We start from the raw sequence: 19507 nt of genomic DNA on the forward strand, positions 1-19507 counted from the left end.
ATTACTATTAATATGTTTTTACTATTAATTACTGTGATAAAATCCCCAGACTTCTAAACAATCAATCTTATATGCAAAAAAGAAGTGTATAATCAAGTATAACATAATTATGTTTCTGGTTAAGATGAAAGTATAATAATAGGGAATTACTTATTTGGCAATCAATTTATCTTTCAAACTATTCAACCATGAAATCAATGTGTCCTTTGAATATGTACTGCCCTGAAGGAGGAAACCAGTGCAAAAGGTTGAAAAAAAAAAAATCTGTCATTTCTTTTTCAAAAATATTTTTTAGTTCAAAAGAGAACCTTATTTCCTTGTCTTGTTGCCATACCTGATTTTTACAATTTCAACGGTCGCTTTTAATCCTTAAAGCAATGATGAAAGTAAAGCTACTACTTTGCTCCTTTTTAAAAATTCTTCCTTTTAAAATGCACTACGATCCATGCAAACCTGGAGACATATTATTAACCTTTTCAAGAGTGTAGCCTGAAGAGCCTTCTGAGATAACTTAATCGACACCCCTCACTTGGTAAGTGGAGAAATTGAAGTCCAGAGAAAGACAATGGTTTTTAAATTACTCATTCATTTAACAAATGCCTCTGATCAACTGCTTTGTGCTAAACAGTACTAGATACTGGGCACACAAAACAGAAGTGGAAATAACTGCTCAGGGTCCAAACTGGGAATACATAATCACAAAAAATTCAACCTCGGAGTTATTTACACAAGAGGAAGTCACTATCTAACCACCTCATTAAACTCTGAGAAGTTGTGGTCAGTGACTTTGAGACAATTTACCTCTTTGTTAGTTAAGACTAGATCAGAACCAACATTTCTTCCTCCTAGTCCAGAGCTTTTCCTATATCATGCTGAAAACACCTTAAAGCGCTGAGATATAAAAAAGAGAAAGCAAGGGATTTTTTCAAGAGGTAACGTAAATGCTGTGTAGAAAAGTATCTTGCTCACACCATACACAAGCACCGGTGCAGGATCAAAGACCAAAATGTGAAACCAATGCCATGAAATTCTTACAAGAAATATAGGAGTGAGGCTGTAGGTGCTAGTTTTTCATATCAACTATCAGATAGGACAATAGAAGCATGAACAGCCCAAGATAAATTAGATAAATGGAACTTCATAAATATTACATACTTTTGTTCATCAAAGATATATCAAAAAATGAAAAGACATCTTACAGACTGTGAGAAAATTCTGAGAACTGTGTCTTGATAAGGGTTTAATAATAAAAAGAATATTTCAAGTTCTGTCCTGAAGTGCAACACTGTCAGTGATAGCATAATATCCGTACATCTACAAGGAAGATCAGTTAATACGGCAATTATTCAAATTTATGCACCAGCCACTAATGCCAAAGATGAAGAAATTTAAGATTTTTACCAGCTTCTGCAGCCTGAAATTGATCAAACGTGCAGTGAAGATACAGTGATAATTATTGGTGAGTGGAATGTGCAAGCTGAAAACAGAAGAAGGATCTGTAGCTGGAAAAAAAGGCCTTGGCAATAGAAATGATGCCAGGGATATCATGCTAGAGATTTCCAAAACCAGCGGCTTATTCACTGGAAATATCTTCTTTCAACAACATAAACGACAAGTATACACATGGACATTCCTGGATGGAATACACAGGAATCAAACCGACTACATCTGTGAAAAGAGATGGTAAGAAGCTCAATATCATCAGCCAGAATGAGGCCAGCGGCCAACTGTGGAACAGACCATCAATTACTCATATGCAAGTTCAAACTGAAGCTGAAGAAAATGAGAAAAAGTTCATGAGAGCCAAAGTATGATCTTGAGTGTATCCCACCTGAATTTAGAGACCATTTCGAGAATAGATTTGACACATTGAGCAATAATGAACAAAGACCAGAGACTTGTGGAAGGACATCATATATGAAGAAAGCAAAAGTTCATTAAAAAGACAGAAAAGAGACAAAAGGTCAAAATGGGTGTCAGAAAAGGCTCTGAAACTTACTCTTGAACCATAGAGTAATTAAAGGGAAAGTAAAAAATGATGAAGTAAAAGAGCTGAAAAGGGGATTTCAGAGGGCAGCTAGAGAAGACCAAGTAAAGTATTGTAATGAAATGTGTGAAGAACTGGAGTTATAGAACCAAGAGGGAAGAACACACATGGCCTTTCTCAAGCTGAAAGAACTGAGGAAAAAATTCAAGCCCTGAGATGCAATACTGAAGCCCTGGTGGCAGCATGGTTAAGTGTTTGACTGCTAACCAAAAAGGTCAGCAGTTTGAATCCACCAGCTGCTCCCTGGAAACCCTATGGGGCAATTTTACTCTGTTCTATAGGGTCGCTATGAGTCGAAATCAACTCAACAGGTAATCATTTTTTTTTAGATGGGCAAAAAATTAAACAACACAGGAAGCATCAAAAGAAGATGAAAGGAATTCACAGAGTCACTGTACTAAAAATAATTAATTGATGTTCAGCCATTTCAGGTGGTACCATATGATCAAGAACCTATGGTACTGAAGGAAGAAGTCCAGTCTGCACTGAAGGCATTATCTAAAAACAAGGCTCCAGGAATTGATGGAACACAAATTAAGATATTTCAACAAACAGACGCAGCTCTGGAATCGCTCATTCATTTATGCCAAGAAATTTGAAAGAGAGCTACACAGACAACTGACTGGAAGAGATCTATATTTGTACCCATTCCAAAGAAAAGTGATCCAACAGAATTCGAAAATTGACGAACAGTATAGTTAATATCATAGTTAAGTAAACTTTTGCTGCAGGTCGTTCAAAAACGGTTTTAGCAGTACACCACCAGCAAAATGACAGAAATTCAAGCCAGATTCAGAAGGAGGATATGTAATGAGGGGTATCATTGCTGTTGTTAAATGGATCTTGGCTGTAAATAGAGAATACCAGAAAGATGTTTACCTGTGTTTTGTTGACTATACAAAGGCATTCAACTGTGTGGCTCATAACAAATTATGGATAACATTTCAAAGAATGGGAATTCCGGAACACTTAATTATACTCATGAGGAATCTGCACATAGATCAAGAGGCAGTCGTTCAAACAGAACAAGGGGATACTGCGTGGCTTAAAATCAGGAAAGGTATGTGTTGGGTCTGTATCCCTTCACCATACTTATTCAATCTGTATGCTGAGCAAATAATCTGGAAGCTGAACTTTATAAAGAAGAACTTGGTGTCAGGATTGGAGGAAGACTCAACAACCTGCTATATGCAGATGACACAACCTTTCTTTCGGAAAGTGAAGAGGACTTGAAGCACTTATTAATAAAGATTAAAGACTACTGCCTTCAGTATGGATTACACCTATACAAAAATAGAAAACAAAAATCCTCACAACTGAACCAATAAGCAGCATCATGATAAATGGAGAAAATAATGAAGTTGTCAAGGATTTCATTTTACTTGGATCCACAATCAATGCCCATGCAGCCAAGAAATCAAACAATGTATTGCATTGGGTCAATCTGCTGCAAAAGGCTTCTCTAAGGTGTTAAAAAACAAAGATGTCATCTGAGAACTGAGATGCGCCTCACCAAGCATTCTTAATTGCCTTATATGTATGCAAAATCTGGGCAATGAATAAGGAGGACTGAAGAAGAATTGATACATTTGAATTACGGTATTGGTGAAGAATATTGATAATACCATGAACTTCCAGAACAAACAAATCTGTCTTAGAAGTACAGCCAGGATGCTCCTTAGAAGCGAGGATGGTGAGAGTTTGTCTCACGTACATTAAATATGTTTTCAGGAGGGACCAGACCCTGGAGAAGACATTATGCCATTATGCTCAGTAGAGAGTCAACAAAAAAGAAGAAGCCCCTCAGCAAGATGAACTGACATAGTGGTTGCGAAAATGAGCTGGAACATAGCAGTGGTTGTGTGGATGGCGCAGGACCAGGTAGTATTTTGTTCTGTTGTACGTGGGGTTGCCAGTGGTCCTAACCAACTCAAGGGCACCTAACAACAACAACAACACTTGTAGTAAGAAGGGAAAATTACTTGTATTCCTCACAGATGAATGTGTCATCTTATTCTTGGTTGACGTGCTCTTTCTTTCCAAGAAAAAACAGTCTTGGCCATCTGCCCATACTAATGCTAGACATCAAATAACAAGTCCAAGTGAAAGACACATAGAAAGAGCATTAACCTTTCTGAGATCTGTTATTACTAGGGAGAGATAATAAAAGAGTTGGATTTTAAAAAATTAAATCATGATTTTAGATGACTGTTCTTCATGTTATACCAACAGTTTGGAATTAGTAGGAAAATGATTTATGTTTTATGAAGTGTAATTTGCTTTCAATATTTAATTTATATATAATTAAAAGCAGAAAAAAATCTCTTGTTTGTCCAGACTATATTTTTTAATTTGTTTGTCATCTCGCACATGGCACTGTAAAATGAAAAGACTAATACCTGCCTTCGTCATTTCAACAGAAGTGCTATTAGGTCCAGTTGAGATGGCATCCAGTAGAGATGTTATCATCTCTAAGGATGTTATTAAGTCAGAATTAGGTAAAGTTTAGTTACTAGTTTGAGTCAGATTCTTAATCTTTAGGTTTATTGACTATAAGCACCTTCAAGTTACTATCAGTAATCCTGGTAAATGGTGTTGTAGTTAAGAAGTGATTCTGTGATGGTGCCTGACTAACACTATCAACCTTTCTGACCAGGGACGCATAGAAGGTCCTGGTTAGAATGGAAGAAAAATGTAAAACAAAGCTCAAATTCATTAAAAAAACCAGACTTACTGGACTGATAGACTAGAGAAACACCTGAGATTACCACCTTCAGATACCCTTTTAACCTGGAAGTGAAGCCACTAGTGGAGGTCACCTTTCAGCCAAGTAACAGAGTGGCCTATAAAATAAATAATAACACCCATGAGGAATGCTCTCCTTAATCAACCATAAGAGACCAAAGGGTCAACATTTACACAAAAGCAAAGATGAGAAGGCAAGGAGGGACAGGGAAAATGGATGGATGGAAACAGGGTAGGCAGGGGTAGAAATGGTGAAGAGAGCTGACACATCGCTGGGATTGTAACCAACGTCACAGAACAACTTGTGTATGACTTGTTGAATGGAAATCTAATTTGCTGTGTAAACTTTCACCTGGAACACAATAAAATTTCAGAAAAGGAAGTGATGATGTGATTTTATTTTCTTTACATTTCACATACTGTAGCTATTCCTTATATCAACGAAAAGTGACTGAGTGGTGAGTGCCTTTATGCTAAAAAAAAAAAAAAATGATGTAAAAACCATAAAAGCCTCTAATAAAAACACACAGATAAACTTGCAAGCAAACAATATAACAAACAACATCGCAGCGCTTAAGCTTATTCTGTTAAAGACTCAGAGTGGCCTCTTGCAAATTTAAAAGTATTAAAAGATGAGTTAAATTGAACCCAGAAACTAAGTGCACATTTTGTTTATGAACTTTATATCAGTTCCCCTCGAGGCACCATGACATGGAATGAGAGTGGAAGTTCCTGACTTAAGGACAATGTTAACAAGTTTATATTCTCATTCTGTGTTTGGTTAGGGCAGTGGAATTTATTTCAAGGAAACTCATTGTGGCATCAAAAGTTGTTCAGTACAATGTAAAATCGTCCTAGAGCAGCCATTCTTTGTAGAAATTAGAAAGCAGCAATTCTAGCTAATGATTGCTGTTATTTGAAGTTATTCTAATGTATCTCCTGGCAGTCTATGTATATTTTATTTTATGACAGGAGACTTCAATAGAGAGGTATATTATTATGCATATAACGTGCATTATCTTCAGAAAAGCATTGAGTGATGATGGTAAAGACAATCTGCAGGACTGATATGTAGGTGCTTTAAGCCATCAAATCTCAATATAGCATTTAAACCAGTGCCCAACAAGCAGTCACAGAAAACATGTCATTCAGAGATAAGTCCTGAAAGAAGGTAGAAAACATAAAGTTAAGAAAAGAGCCTTCCTTTAGTAACAATTCACAACTACCTCAGTTTAAATAGAAACTGTAACTCCTCTGTTTTTCAAATATAAATGAGGGACTATATTTAAATCATTATTTTAGACCTTTGCTCTAGAAGTTAAGGCACAACTCTGGCCAGGCAGGAAAAAAAAGAAAAATTCATAGCGCATGAGCATTGTGCATCAAGAGTCTTAAAATATAGGTAAGCCCACAGTTTCTTCCTTCAGTTGCTTACCATTTGTGGGGAAAAGGTTGTACACACACAGAGCAATTAGTAATGTATGCTGGTAACTGCAATGCAGATAGCATCCAGATTGCATCATGTTTAAAATAAGCAATGACTACATGGTGACATGGTTTTGCTTTATTTTCTCCACAAATAGTCCAATGCCAAGTAAAGCTGTGAAAACACGAGCTGGAAATTTCATCATACACGAGTGCCAAAATAATCTAAATCTTGTAGGTTTTCCCTCCCCTCCCCCTTAACATTTGGTGCAAATACAAATATATATGTGAAAGAGCTACACTGGGCCACGTTATTTGCTTCTCTAATTCTGGAAGGAAAAAATGGATTTTTTTTTTCATGACAATTACATGTTCTAATGCCCTGAAATCAGTTTTATGTATTTTCAAGCTAGGTTTTCAAAATCATGACGACATTTTAATAGCGTCATTTTGTTTCTAGCTTGTCAACCGGGTTTCTACAAGGCTTCCGCTGGTAATATGAAGTGCGCCAAGTGCCCACCTCACAGTTCTACGCATGAAGATGGTTCAGTGAACTGCAGGTGTGAGAATAATTACTTCCGAGCAGACAAAGACCCTCCATCCATGGCTTGTACCCGTGAGTAGTTTTGCTGCAACCCATGCCGCCATGTTTGTTTTGTTTTGATTTTTCTTGTGATTGTCCTTTTTCTTTCTTTCTTTTTTTTTTTTAAGCATTTGGACCATTTCCTTCCTATATCCATGTGCAAATTGAAAGCTTTCTCTGCTTCAGTCTCCATGCTTGCCTCACCACAAATGCAACATTTATCACACGAAATGAATGAGTTTTTAAAGCACTTCCTCCAACAAGACCCCTAGGAAGAAAAAAAAAAAATCTGTATCTTGTTTTAGATCTTGTGTTATATTTGACAGGATAAGGGAGGTTGTACGCATGGAATTTATGTTTTTACGTTTCTATTCCCTGTTGCTGTGCGTTGGTCATAGGTTACAGAGAAAAAGGACGAAGATTTATAAAACTAATACTAACGTTTTCATAACTACTCACAAGGGCATTGAATTCACTGGTAAAGTCCTTTGTGAGATTTTGTGAATGCATCCTCAACCTCGACTCTGAACTTCTCCATTCATATCTTGGGGAGGACAGTGCTCTTGAATCCATGTGTCTCTAATCTCATGGGCCCTCTAAGGACGAATTAAGAGTAGATAATAAAGACAGGATGGTTATTTACCTTTTCAGTTCCATTGTGAATTATCTATTTCCCTTGTAGTAGAAAACAGAAGTGAGGCTCATTAATCTTTGTTGAACTACTTTGCAGGCCCTCCATCTGCACCAAGAAATGTTATCTCTAATATAAACGAGACCTCGGTAATCCTGGACTGGAGTTGGCCCCTAGACACAGGAGGCCGGAAAGATGTTACCTTCAACATCATGTGTAAAAAATGTGGGTGGAATGTAAAACAGTGTGAGCCATGCAGCCCAAATGTCCGCTTCCTCCCTCGACAGTTTGGACTCACCAACACCACGGTGACAGTGACAGACCTCCTGGCACACACTAACTACACCTTTGAGATTGATGCCATTAACGGGGTGTCAGAGCTGAGCTCACCTCCAAGACAGTTTGCTGCAGTCAGCATCACAACTAACCAGGCAGGTGAGTACATTGTGGATGCTTTTTACTCCTGCCATATGAAAATCAACTGACAGTTTTAACAGAGATCGTGAAAACAAGAGGAAAAGTAATTGAAAGAGCCCCAAGATTTTCTCTCCTATAATTTTTGGACAGTTATGGTACGTTAAATAATTCAGTTTAATTCTTCAGATGAGAATAAACCCTATATGTTAACTGGCTTTTTAAACTAGACTAGTTCATTGCTTCCTAATTTGGAATCCTTGAAGTGTTGGGGGCTTTGTGATAGCAATAGTGAGGCTCCTTGAAACATTCTCATTTTCTAAAGAACTTAACAGATATTGATCCTTAGTTTGAAAAAGGTTATGTAGGATATTTAAAACTATACCTTTCCTTTAGTTATAATTATATCAGAATTTTTTATATAATTATTCAGTTATTTTATGCACTTAGGAATCTTCGGTTGATAGTTGTGTATCTCTGATTAGTTAAATATGAGGTAACTAATCAATATTATTTAATAGTTATAGATTTGTATTTTAAAAAATTGAAAATTTGGGATTTACGGAGAAGCATAGTAAAAAGAGGCTTGGACAAGAGTTGGAATCACTGGTCTTAAAATTCCTCATACGAATTGTTAGGTAATTTCACTGATCTTAGTTTCTGCTGACAATTTTTCCCAATTGAAAACAAATTGCCAACATTGACAGATTGAAAATAAAACCCTTTAATATAGAACGGAAAATTTAAGTACTTCCCACCTTTCTTCGTATTATATCCACAACTTTCCCTTTTTCTTTATCTTTAACCAATCTTGTTCTTTCAATTTTTTCTTACCATTGGCCTAAAGGATATGCCTGCCACTTTTTATGCCTCTGGACCTCAGGGGTAAGGCGTTATTCAGGTTTAATGCATCTAGCATCAAGGTAGGTCCTTTTCGAAGTGCGTGAAGCTCAGCAGACCAGAGCTGAGGCCTCATTGTTGTGTAAGTCGAGTGTTCTATTGGGTGATGCTACCTGGATATGTTAGTTTTTTAAACTTTTGCCTTTTTTTTCCCTTTATTCCTGTGAGATAAGGCTTGCAAGCATTAAATATGATTTTCCTGGGTGATAGTTAGGGAACCCTGAAGGATTTGTTTTGGTTTTTCTGTGTTATACTTGGAAAACCAAAGTTTTCCTATGTAACCCAATGGAAAGTCTCCAGCAATAAGTTATCTACCTAGTTCTCAGTGCCATACTGTCATGCTATGGGTTGTGACACCAAAGTGCCACTCATCTTGCTGGCAGATTGTATTGCCAAATCATATTTCTCAAAACCCATATTACAACCAAAAATTGAAACACACTCAGTTAGCAAGCATGCATTCCAATATTGAAAACATGTGCCATCAAAAAAAAAAAAAAAAAAAAATTGGTAATGAAAGGCTTAAGCGTTCTGTGTTTTCTTGCTCTCTATTAATTTTTGTAACTTTTTTAAAATAACCTATGGTGTTTTTTTTTTTTTTAACAGTGTGGCGTCTAAAATTACTTACAAGATTTTTTTTTGTGATTGTCTATCCCCCTTGAAAAAAAGGAGGTGGGGAGACTCGCAATTAAAGATCTACAAATGATACTCCTTTGAGATATAACAATTATTTTTCAATATTAATAGCTATGATGAATAAATAATAAAGTTTTATTTTGTAATAAAACGGTGCTTACACAATTGTAGATAATTTTTGCTACAGGATATGATAATTAGGAATACATTCTGAGTAATTCAGATCAGAAGTACTATTGTATTATTTTTCCATAAACAAATAAAAACTGGAGCCAAATATGGGGGGTGGGGGGAAGAGACAGGATGCCACCCTGACAACACTTTAACTAGAAATAGAAGTTCCCATGTCTGTTCCCAGTTGAGGTCACCCTGAGCAGGCAGTCAGAACTGATTGTAAACAGGGCTTCTGATCTGCTTTTGGCTTATGTTATGGAAGTCCCTCTACACTGTGGGAAGCCCTGGTGGCACAGTGGTAAAGTGTTGGGCTGCTAACCAAAAAGTCAGCAGTTCGAATCCACCATCCGCTCCTTGGAAACCCTATGGGGTAGTTATACTCTGTTCTGTAGGGCCACTATAAGTTGGAATTGACTCAACTGACAATGGGTTTTGGTCTACTCTGTAGTAGGAATTGCCCTTTGTACTGGATGTTGGCGGGAAAGGGCAAAGAGATCTGACTAAATTCTCTCGTCAGGTGGAAAACCCCATTGCTGTCCAGTCATAGCGACCCTATGGGACAAAGTAGAACTGCCCTGTAGGGTTTCCAAGAAGTGCCTGGTGGGTTTGAACTGCTGACTTGTTGGTTAGGAGCTGAGCTCTTAACCACTGTGTCACCAGGGCTTAGGGCAGTCAAATAACTAGTTACAAAACTCAGACTTTCTGTTTCTCTCACATCTTGGTTTAACAAAGTCCGTTAAATTACCCAAGGACACACAGTCAATAAGTGTCAACACAGGGGTAATATTCAGCAAATATTCACTGGTATGACTCTGCTGGCTGTTAAAATAATGAATTACTTAGAAACTGGCTGGCATAGCAATGTATCTATACTGATTAATTCCTCCAGTGCTCTGATAAACCCTCTAAATCAGTATTCCACATCCACCTCATTCTCACCATAATCCAGCCAGCAAAGGTTTAAACCCTGGCCTAAGAGGGGTCTCCAGAGCCCTGCACTGGCACCCGCCCCCCACCCCTTGACAGATCCGTGTTCCGTGCCGCACCGATTGTTAGAGATTTTGAATTTAACCACGTTCAGATATGGATCATTCTGACCCCAAATCCCTTTTTTTATTCCCACTTTGCTTCTGGTCTCATATATTGGTAAAGATCTTATACTTTGGTCTACCACGGTGATAAATAAACTTTATTTGTGGAAAAGACATGACTTTTAAATGAAGTGTGCTCAGGTATTTTTTAAATCTTGCTTACTGAATCTGTAATTTCTTCTGCTTAGCTAGATCCCAGACCAACCAGCATAGGCTTTTGCTTTGATTCGGTTGGCGATAACAATATTTACACTTTGATGGATGATAGGGAAAATTTGTAACTTAGGTTTATTTAACTGTCTTCCATGAGGAAAAAAATAATGAGGAATGCTGTTGCTATGTAGCTCATGATTATAGCTTCTCAGATTCAGTGAACACAGGAATTTAAAGAAATTATAATGATGTGGCAAATGGCTTTCCCAAATCCTATATTTCAAGCTGATTTACTACCTTGTTTAAAATAGGAGTATCAATCTGAGTTATAATTATCTCTTAAGTCAAACAGGAACGAAGAAAAACAAGCAAAAACTCCTTGTATCCTGTCTTATCGTTCCCCTCTTGCTTTCTGACAATGCATTTGTCAGGAAAATAATAGTTCCAAGTATATACAGTAAATGAATCTAGGTAAAATGGCAACCAAGAGCAGGCCAAGACACTAAAAAATAAATGGGGTTGATGCTTTGGCCCTCCCTGTTACAAATCACAGGGTAAGACAGAGATTCAACAGGGATGATATCAGTTACTCTTCCCAGCCCCTCTCCCATGAAAGAAGAAAGAAAGAAAAGTCTACTATTTGCACCACCAGGCATTTTGTATATTTCTTTTCAGGGTATCTGTAATTTTTTTTTTTATGTGCCTGGGGAGGTGGAGGTCTTTGTTCCACCTTCAAATCCCCAGGGTAAGATATATAAGAGAGATTAGAAGCCTTGCCATTTCTGCAGGGAGTGTTTCTTTGTTTTGCTTTATTTTCCTTCTTGTGAAGGTTAATGGACTGGTAGCCTTGAAAAATGAGCTCCCTGCCACTGGGAAGATATGGCTGTGACAGATACGATGCCATGGTGTTTAAATTCCTCCTAGTCTATCTTCCACATGGGTATAAAGGAGAAACGTGAATGTGTGCCTTTTAATTTTCCTGGTGAGATTGAGTTTGTTGATTTTTCTCTTGATTACATTGCAAAAGCTTTGTGATGACCACATGATAAGGCGCCTTCTAAATTGTAGAGGATTATGTTGTAAATTTGGATATTTGTTCTCAGCTCTCAATCCTTTCACAAAGTATGTCAGTGAGATAAAAACCATGGCCTCTGGATAAAGATTGTAGCCCTGCCCTCATCACTCAAACAAGCAGAGAAAGAATTGCAAAAGCAAAACAAAAATTGGCAGACTTAGAACTTGATGTAAATTGCTATGCTATTTTTTTGTTTTCGTCCTTAGGATGAGTGCATTTACCCTTTACTTCCAGAAACAATCATTCCACTAGTGCAGTATTTGCCTGTTTATTCTCAGCCTCTTATAGGATCTGCCCACCCCTTTTTTTTTCCCACTATCCTATTGACTGTGATGATCCCAGACTGTTGTTGTTGTTGTTGTTAGGTGCCGTGGAGTCGGTTCCGACTCATAGCGACCCTATGCGCAACAGAACGAAACACTGCCCGTCCTGCGCCACCCTTACAATCGTTGATCCCAGACTAAAATGGCGGAAACTAATAGAGCCTTCAGGGGCTTTGGAGTTTCGGAGCCTACCCTTTTCCCATTTAACAGCTGGAAAACTGAGATCTCAAGAAGATATGTGACTTTTCCCACATTTCATCAAGGGATAAAACTATCACTTATGTCTTCCAAGCTGAACTCCATTTTCAACTCCTATTCTACTATTTCTACCATCCTGCGATACATGCTATTAAACCACAAAAAATAATGCTGCCTAGGAGACAGAGAGGGGCCTTTCTGGGAGAATCTGCTTTAACCTCTGTTGTCCACTCTAAACCTGGTCCTTGCTGCTCTGCCATTCATCACAGGATTGCTTAGGGGTATTCTGCATGAGAATTTCCTTATCATCTCCACCCTTCCAACACCTACGGCGATCCTTCACTCCCTCGTTCTCCACAGATGATTTTTTCCTCCTAACTTATTAAGACTATAAAGTTTAAGAGGGAAAAGAAAGTGTTATCTCCCCCTTCCCTAAATCTATTGCCCTAACGTGTACTCACTAACTCCCATAGATTCTTGACTCAAGAATGTGCGGTCTTCCCCTTCTAGGATCTTTTTGAAGCACGTTCCTAGCTCTTTTCTTTTTGCCTTTTATGTTGTGCAGGTTTTTCTTCATCCTAGTGGAAGAGATAAATAAGTAAACAACAGCAGTAAAAGCAACAAGAGCAACACACACTTTACAAATTGTTGAAGTGTTTCTTGGTGATCTCATTCTATTTCACTCCTAACTTTCAGTTTATGGTTAGACATGTTCATAGATTAACCCTTACTTCTCTATCTGCTCTCTCATCTGCACTCCTGCCTTTCCACTCCTGTAGCCTGGTTTCGGCCCTCGCTCAAAAATAAGTCCCTTCCTGAGGATCAGTGATAATTTCCTATCTGTGTCTCTTTATGTTAAATTGAATGTAATTGCTAGGGAGGATATAAATTTGATGAGGACATGAACCTTTTCTGAATGTTTCATGTTCATATATCTAGGAATTAGAACATGCCTTCTAGCACATTGTACCAATCAAATATTTGTTAAATGAATGAATGATTGTCTAATGGAAATTTCCGTCACCTGATAATTAGAACATATTCTCCCTCAAGCCATTTTTTACATCTTTTCCCTCTCTCTCTCTCCACTAGTGAGACCACCGCTTTCTCCAGCTTACCAGATTCAGACATTTGGAATCATCTTTGATTCACCTTCTACATTTATGAAGTCTTCATATGCTACTGATTTTTCCTTTAAATTGTTATGAATCCTCAAACCTTGTCTATTCTTAGTGTCAGATTTTTTCTTTTTTCAATCCTGGCTATGATGTTTGTGTGTAAATACTCTGATAATTTATAATAGTCCTTTTTTAGTTGTTTTAAGATTCCAAGGTAAAAGAGAAGAGGAACTAAAATACATTAATTTAGAGAAAAATATCATATTGCCTAGCAGCTTCTTTCCACTGAGATATTTGTAAAAAGGGATAATGAATTAACGAATATATTTGAGTGTCTCTGGTATGTTCATATAATGTATGGTTCCAGCCATGCAGGAACTTACAATGTAACTACAGATTTTTTTAATTTTAAATGGTAGAATCAAATAAACTTGCACAAGACACTATGTAATTAAATGAAGAAATAGCAGTATGATCATTTTAGGGAAACCTTTTGAGGGAAGAGTTTAGATGAATTTGAAATATAGAAATAAATTAAATAGGTATAGAAAAAGGGAAGAACACACCAAATATTGGACACTTGAGTTCCCTGAATAAGTAGTCTGAAGACTAGTCTGACAAGAAGAGATGGTCATTATTGACAGCGAATCAGGTTGGATAGGTGAGCAAGGTCAAGCAACTTGAAAATTAGGTGGTGGGGTATTAGAGAAGGGGTGACACACATTTTGAGTAGAAGAGTAACCTCATTCAATCTACTTTTAGGAAACAATTTTGAAAAGGGTAAGAAAAAGAGTCATTAAGATTTCAGTCACACAGATGAATGACATCATAGGATTTAAATGATTATTGTTACTGAAATTGTTATTTTCAAGTCTAAAATAGCAAGTTTTAAAATTTTGGATCAAAAAATTTAGCCAGAAAGAGTAAGTTTTAGGGGTTTTTTTTTTTACTTTTCCTATTTGGACTCTTGCTTGGCCAGATGGATGATGTTGAAGTACCAGCAGTCCTAGAAATGTTTTGCCTAGGAGCGCTACAGTGAAAATGAAGTGTTACCTGGAGACTTCAGTAAATGTCATCACTTTTCTCTCAATTTACATTAATTGAAGGAGATGAGAATAGGGATGTTATGAACTTCATTTATGTAACTCCATTCCCTGTGTCCTGACATCTCTGTCAATCCAACATTTTCTTCTTCAGTAACCCTCCCTTCCCTTGAATTTTTTGTTCCAGGCATACACATTTATATATGTGTATATATATATATATATTTTTTTTTCCTGGTTTAACTTAAACCTTCTCTATCTCTCAAGACTAACCCAACCTCATTCTTTACCTGGAGTAAATCTATCTTTTCCTCCTCTTTCACTTTACCCCATTTAAATTACGCATGCATGTGTACAATTTCTATTCTAAATTTTGATTTGTTTGCATGTTATCTCCTCTGTTAAACTGTAATGCACGTAACCTGAGTGGTTTATTTTTATCTTTTATTTTGCAATCATTTTAGACTTATGGAGATGATGTAAAATACTACAAATAATTTGTGTATACCTTCACCCAGATTCCTCAAAAGTTAACCTTTTATCACATTTGGTTGATCGTTGTCTCCCTCATCTTTCCATAGATATATAGATAACTGTCCCAAGTCATGGTGACCACGTGTGCGTCTGAGTAAAACTGCTCCTTAGGGTTTTCGAGGGCTGATTTTTCAGAAGTCAATCGTCAGGTCTTTCTTCCAAGAAGCCTCTGAGCGGACTGAAACCTCCAAATCTTTCAGTTAGCGTCCAAGCGCCTTACCTATTTGCACCATCCAGAGACTCCCATATTTTGGTAGATATTATTTATTTATGAACTATTTGAGAGCAGGTTGCAAGCACCAGCTTTTTACACAAATGATGGAGCTCTGGTGATGCAGTGGTTAAAAGCTCGGCTATTAACCAAAAGGTTAGCAGTTCTAATTTACCATCCGCTTCTTTAAAACCCTATGTGGCAGTTAGAGTCGCTATGAGTTGAAATAGACTCCATGGCAATGGGTTATTTTGGTAGTGCTTGCATTCTGTATTTTTGCCAACTGCACCCTCCTGTCCCCCTCTTAGGTATTTTCTCAAGTATATATATTAGCATAGTGCCCCAGTGAAAATACCTGGGAGTAAGGAAGTAGGCAAAAAGAGACATAGAACTTGAGTTATTTGCATAAAAATATATAATACTCCTTCACTCCTAAATACTTAAATGTGAATTTCCTAAAACAATGATACTCTCATATAACCTCAGCAAAATTATCAAAAATAAAACATTAATGTTTTTCTGTACCAGCAGATCTTATTCAGCCTTGGTCAACTGTTCCTCTAATGTCCTTTTAGCAAAAAGGAATTAATTTCCTGTTTACCTTCAGATTCTATCCATAAAGTAAAAACCAAACCCATTGCCTTCAAGTCAGTTGCAACTCACAGCGACCCTATATAAGATCCATAATATAGTTGCAATCAGAAATATTGAATAAATAAATGATTTTCTGTAAGTTCAAGAAGGTAGAAAATTGCAAAGGGAAAGGTAACTAACACTTATTGATGACTTTTAGTTGCTTAATATTACTCTAGAAATTTCACAGTTGTCACCACATGAAAAAATGACCAGCTAAAATTATCATTTTAAATAAAGAGAAAATGACTTAGTTAGTTTTATTTCGATTTCACATTGTAGAACCATTAATTATACAAAGAAGATAGTGTCTTAGAGACTATTGGATATAATGAAATATTGTAGTCCTAGGCTTTAGATATCATGGCCTCTAGCCTACTGCGTCCCACTGAATTTGGTAATCTTAGACCAGAGAACGCCCTTGCTTTCCTGTGTTCACACATTGCAAAGGGATTGAACTAGAAACTCAATCATAATTATTCCTGTTTCACTGGACTAAAACTCAGAGCTTCATTAGTAAAATAATTTTAACAAGCTGGCCCTTAAAGTCACTGTTATGAACTCATTCCTGGTAAGGGACTTTAAGAATTTTTCTCACCTATAGTTCTCTTGGAAACCCTGGTGGCGTAGTGGTTAAATGCTACGGCTGCTAACCAAGAGTGCAGCAGTTCAAATCCACCAGACGGCGCTTGGAAACCCTATGGGACAGTTCTATTCTGTCCTATGGGGTTGCCATGAGTCGGAATCGACTCGACAGCAGTAGGTTTGGTTTTTGGTTTATAGTTCTCTCTCATGTTATTTCACAGAACAAAGTAACATCATTTACTATATTGAAAAAAAAAAGTATCTTTACTAAATCTTGAATAAGCTATTAAATTTTTTTTTTTTAGTAGATACTCTTTATAAATGAGCCCTGGGCTAAGTTTAGAATCCACTCCAATTTCTTGCTTTGAAAACAGATATTGCTAAATCTCCTCTCTTCTTTATTGCGAGACGTATTTCCTTCATACCCAAACCCAGTGCCGTCAAGTGGATTCCGACTCACAGAGACCCTATAGGACAGAGTAGAGCTGCCCCATAGTTTCCAAGGAGCGCCTGACAGATTTGAACTTTGGACCTTTTGGTTAGCAGCCGTAGTACTTAACCACTATGCCACCAGGGTTTGCATCTCCTTCATAGACCTTGTTATTTTGTTGGGATTTAGGAAGCATATGTAGATGTGAGGGTGTAAGACTTCATTTCACAGACAGCCAATTAAGAGTTCATGTTTTGAAATAAAGTTGCAAAAGGGGTTTATAGCTATTTAAATATTAGCACATATTGGTGTAGTTCCTAAAGAAATTTGTGTCGTTGTGCAATTATGCTTCCTGGAAGTAAATCAGGAGCCCTGGTGATTAAGCACTCTTCTGCTAATCGGAAGTTGGTGGTCCGAACCCACTGGCCACTGTGCTGTAGAGAGATGTGGCGATCTGCTTTCATAAGATTACACCCTTGGGAACCCTATGGGGCAGTTCTACCCTGTCCTATAGGGTCACTATGAGTTGGAGTCCACTCGACGACAATGTTTGGTTTTCTTGGAAGTAAATTAGACAGAAGAATGAACATGGATTGTTTCAGAACATGTAGCAAGGCACTTTGTAACATGAGTAAATTTGGAGATTCAGAAAGTTAAAACATAATTAAAACCACCTACCAACATTTTTTTTTTTTTACCAACATAGTGGGGTTCATATAACTCCGGTAATACGCCCTGATGAATCCTGTCCCAGAGGATTCTGAATCAGGCCCAGAGATTGTAAGTGGATATACGCAATATAATTTCCATGGTGAATTGTACATGTGTGGTAATGTGGCTCCTTCCTTTCTGATTTGAAATCGATGCAGAGAGCTGTGCACCTGGGAATTGGGTTGTGTGAGCTGCAGTGATATGTCACAGTGTGCCTGGAGCTCCACATCGTTTAACACATTAATGATGACGTTCAGCCTTCACACCCTGATATGGAGGCGTATTACATACCTGCAGCATGAGCAATAAGCTGAACAAAAGCAGAACCATACATTGTCCTGACAGCTATTCAAAATCTTTATAGGAGTTTGAAGCTGCAACAGTATGGGGAACCTGCAAATAGAGACACTTTTGGAGCTTTCAGGATCTAAATTGAATTCTCATCCAGTCTTCATTTCTGATTCTTAATACAACTCTAAATAATGGAGCGGACATGTGCCTGGAGGGGTATGGTTACTATTTTCAAGAGGGCTTCTCCGAAACGGTGCTCACAAAAATGGGAGTATCAGCAACCAGCTAGAGGAGGGAATATGATGTTAAGTAAAAAAAAAAGCAGGTAATAATCAAGGCTGAAACAGCCATTTAAGGCTGCCTTGTTACATCTTCATTCTTTTAAGAGCAAAACACATGTATGTAACAGAAATAGTTTTTTTATTTTCATTTTCCCTTAAGGAGATTAAGCTACACATTGTTAATCTCAAGACATAGTAATGATGATAATTTACCTTTTAAATCTGATGCCCCCTTCTAGGGTCAAGTTAAGTTAAATATAGAAGGTCCTTAGGGAATAATTGCAATATATGCAGATAATTAAAATATTGAATAAATGCAAATATTTAGAAGGAAAAGATGCTCTGTTCTAAAAAACAAAAATCTTACTACCTCAGGCCATATGCTTTCATAATAAACTCTTAATTAAACTTCAGTATCTCCAAAAATATTACCTCAGTGTTAATAATTATTATGTAGTCCAGGATCCTGACTTCATAATCCTACTAGTCTATACAGCACTGTTCTCCAAATTGAAAAAGAAGCGTTCCTTCCTCCAGTGACTTTACTGCCATCTGTCAGAATATTGTTGCAATAAATATCCAGATCTGTACGACTATGATGTATGGCACCCCCATATGTAGGGGCTCAGAAATTCATACCAAGCAGAAGAATGTCAAAGTCAAAGATAGGAAACTCATGGTTTCTACCTCTTTTCATCAGTTATAATTGCTGATGTAACTCCTGTTAATATAACTAGCACTGTGTGGCTCTGTGTACTGGTCCTTTACCTAATTATCTGTTTTATTCCTTACAGCAAGTTGTCAAATATTTGTCAAAGAAATTGCCTAATTTTGGAGCTTTGGGTATAAAACTCCAAAATGTCTGCTCTTCACTGTTAGAATATTATTATTCCTATGGCTCAGAATGGAAAGACTTTGTACCAAATATAAGGAAACTGAAAAACAATATATATATATATGGGGGTGGTGTAAAGGTGGTTATCATATTCTTGTAAAATCTTGGCTGCCTGGCATACAGACTGCATAATTTTCCTTTTAAATCACAATTTTGAATGATTTGAGCAATGCTGACAAAAACCTGACTTGTTTTATTGAGAAGCCATTTATCCAAACCTTTTTTTTTTTTCTAGCCAAAAACCAAACAGCAAATATCTTCAGCTTCTAAACCAAAAAAATCCAAACCCGTTGCTGTCGAGTAGGTAGTGACCCTATAGGACAGCGTAGAACTGCCCCATAGAGTTTCCAAGGAGTGCCTGGTGGATTCGAACTGCCAGC

The 19507-nt window shown here is 37.2% G+C and overlaps 1 protein-coding gene across 4 annotated transcripts in view; it reads left to right on the forward strand.

Moving 5' to 3' along the window:
* Nucleotides 1-19507, forward strand: part of EPHA3 (EPH receptor A3) — a 401922-nt gene that overhangs the window by 258933 nt on the left and 123482 nt on the right. For 3 of the 4 annotated variants that reach the window (XM_049858480.1, XM_049858481.1, XM_049858482.1), the window contains 2 exons: nucleotides 6678-6833; nucleotides 7531-7866. In XM_049858480.1, coding sequence (XP_049714437.1) covers nucleotides 6678-6833; nucleotides 7531-7866 — 492 coding nt within the window. Of the gene's footprint in view, nucleotides 1-6677; nucleotides 6834-7530; nucleotides 7867-13487; nucleotides 14924-19507 lie in introns of those variants that run through there. The other variant, XM_049858483.1, reaches the window with a different exon arrangement.

Source organism: Elephas maximus, chromosome 18 (assembly GCF_024166365.1).
Source record: "Elephas maximus indicus isolate mEleMax1 chromosome 18, mEleMax1 primary haplotype, whole genome shotgun sequence".
NCBI classification, from domain to species: Eukaryota; Metazoa; Chordata; class Mammalia; order Proboscidea; family Elephantidae; genus Elephas; species Elephas maximus.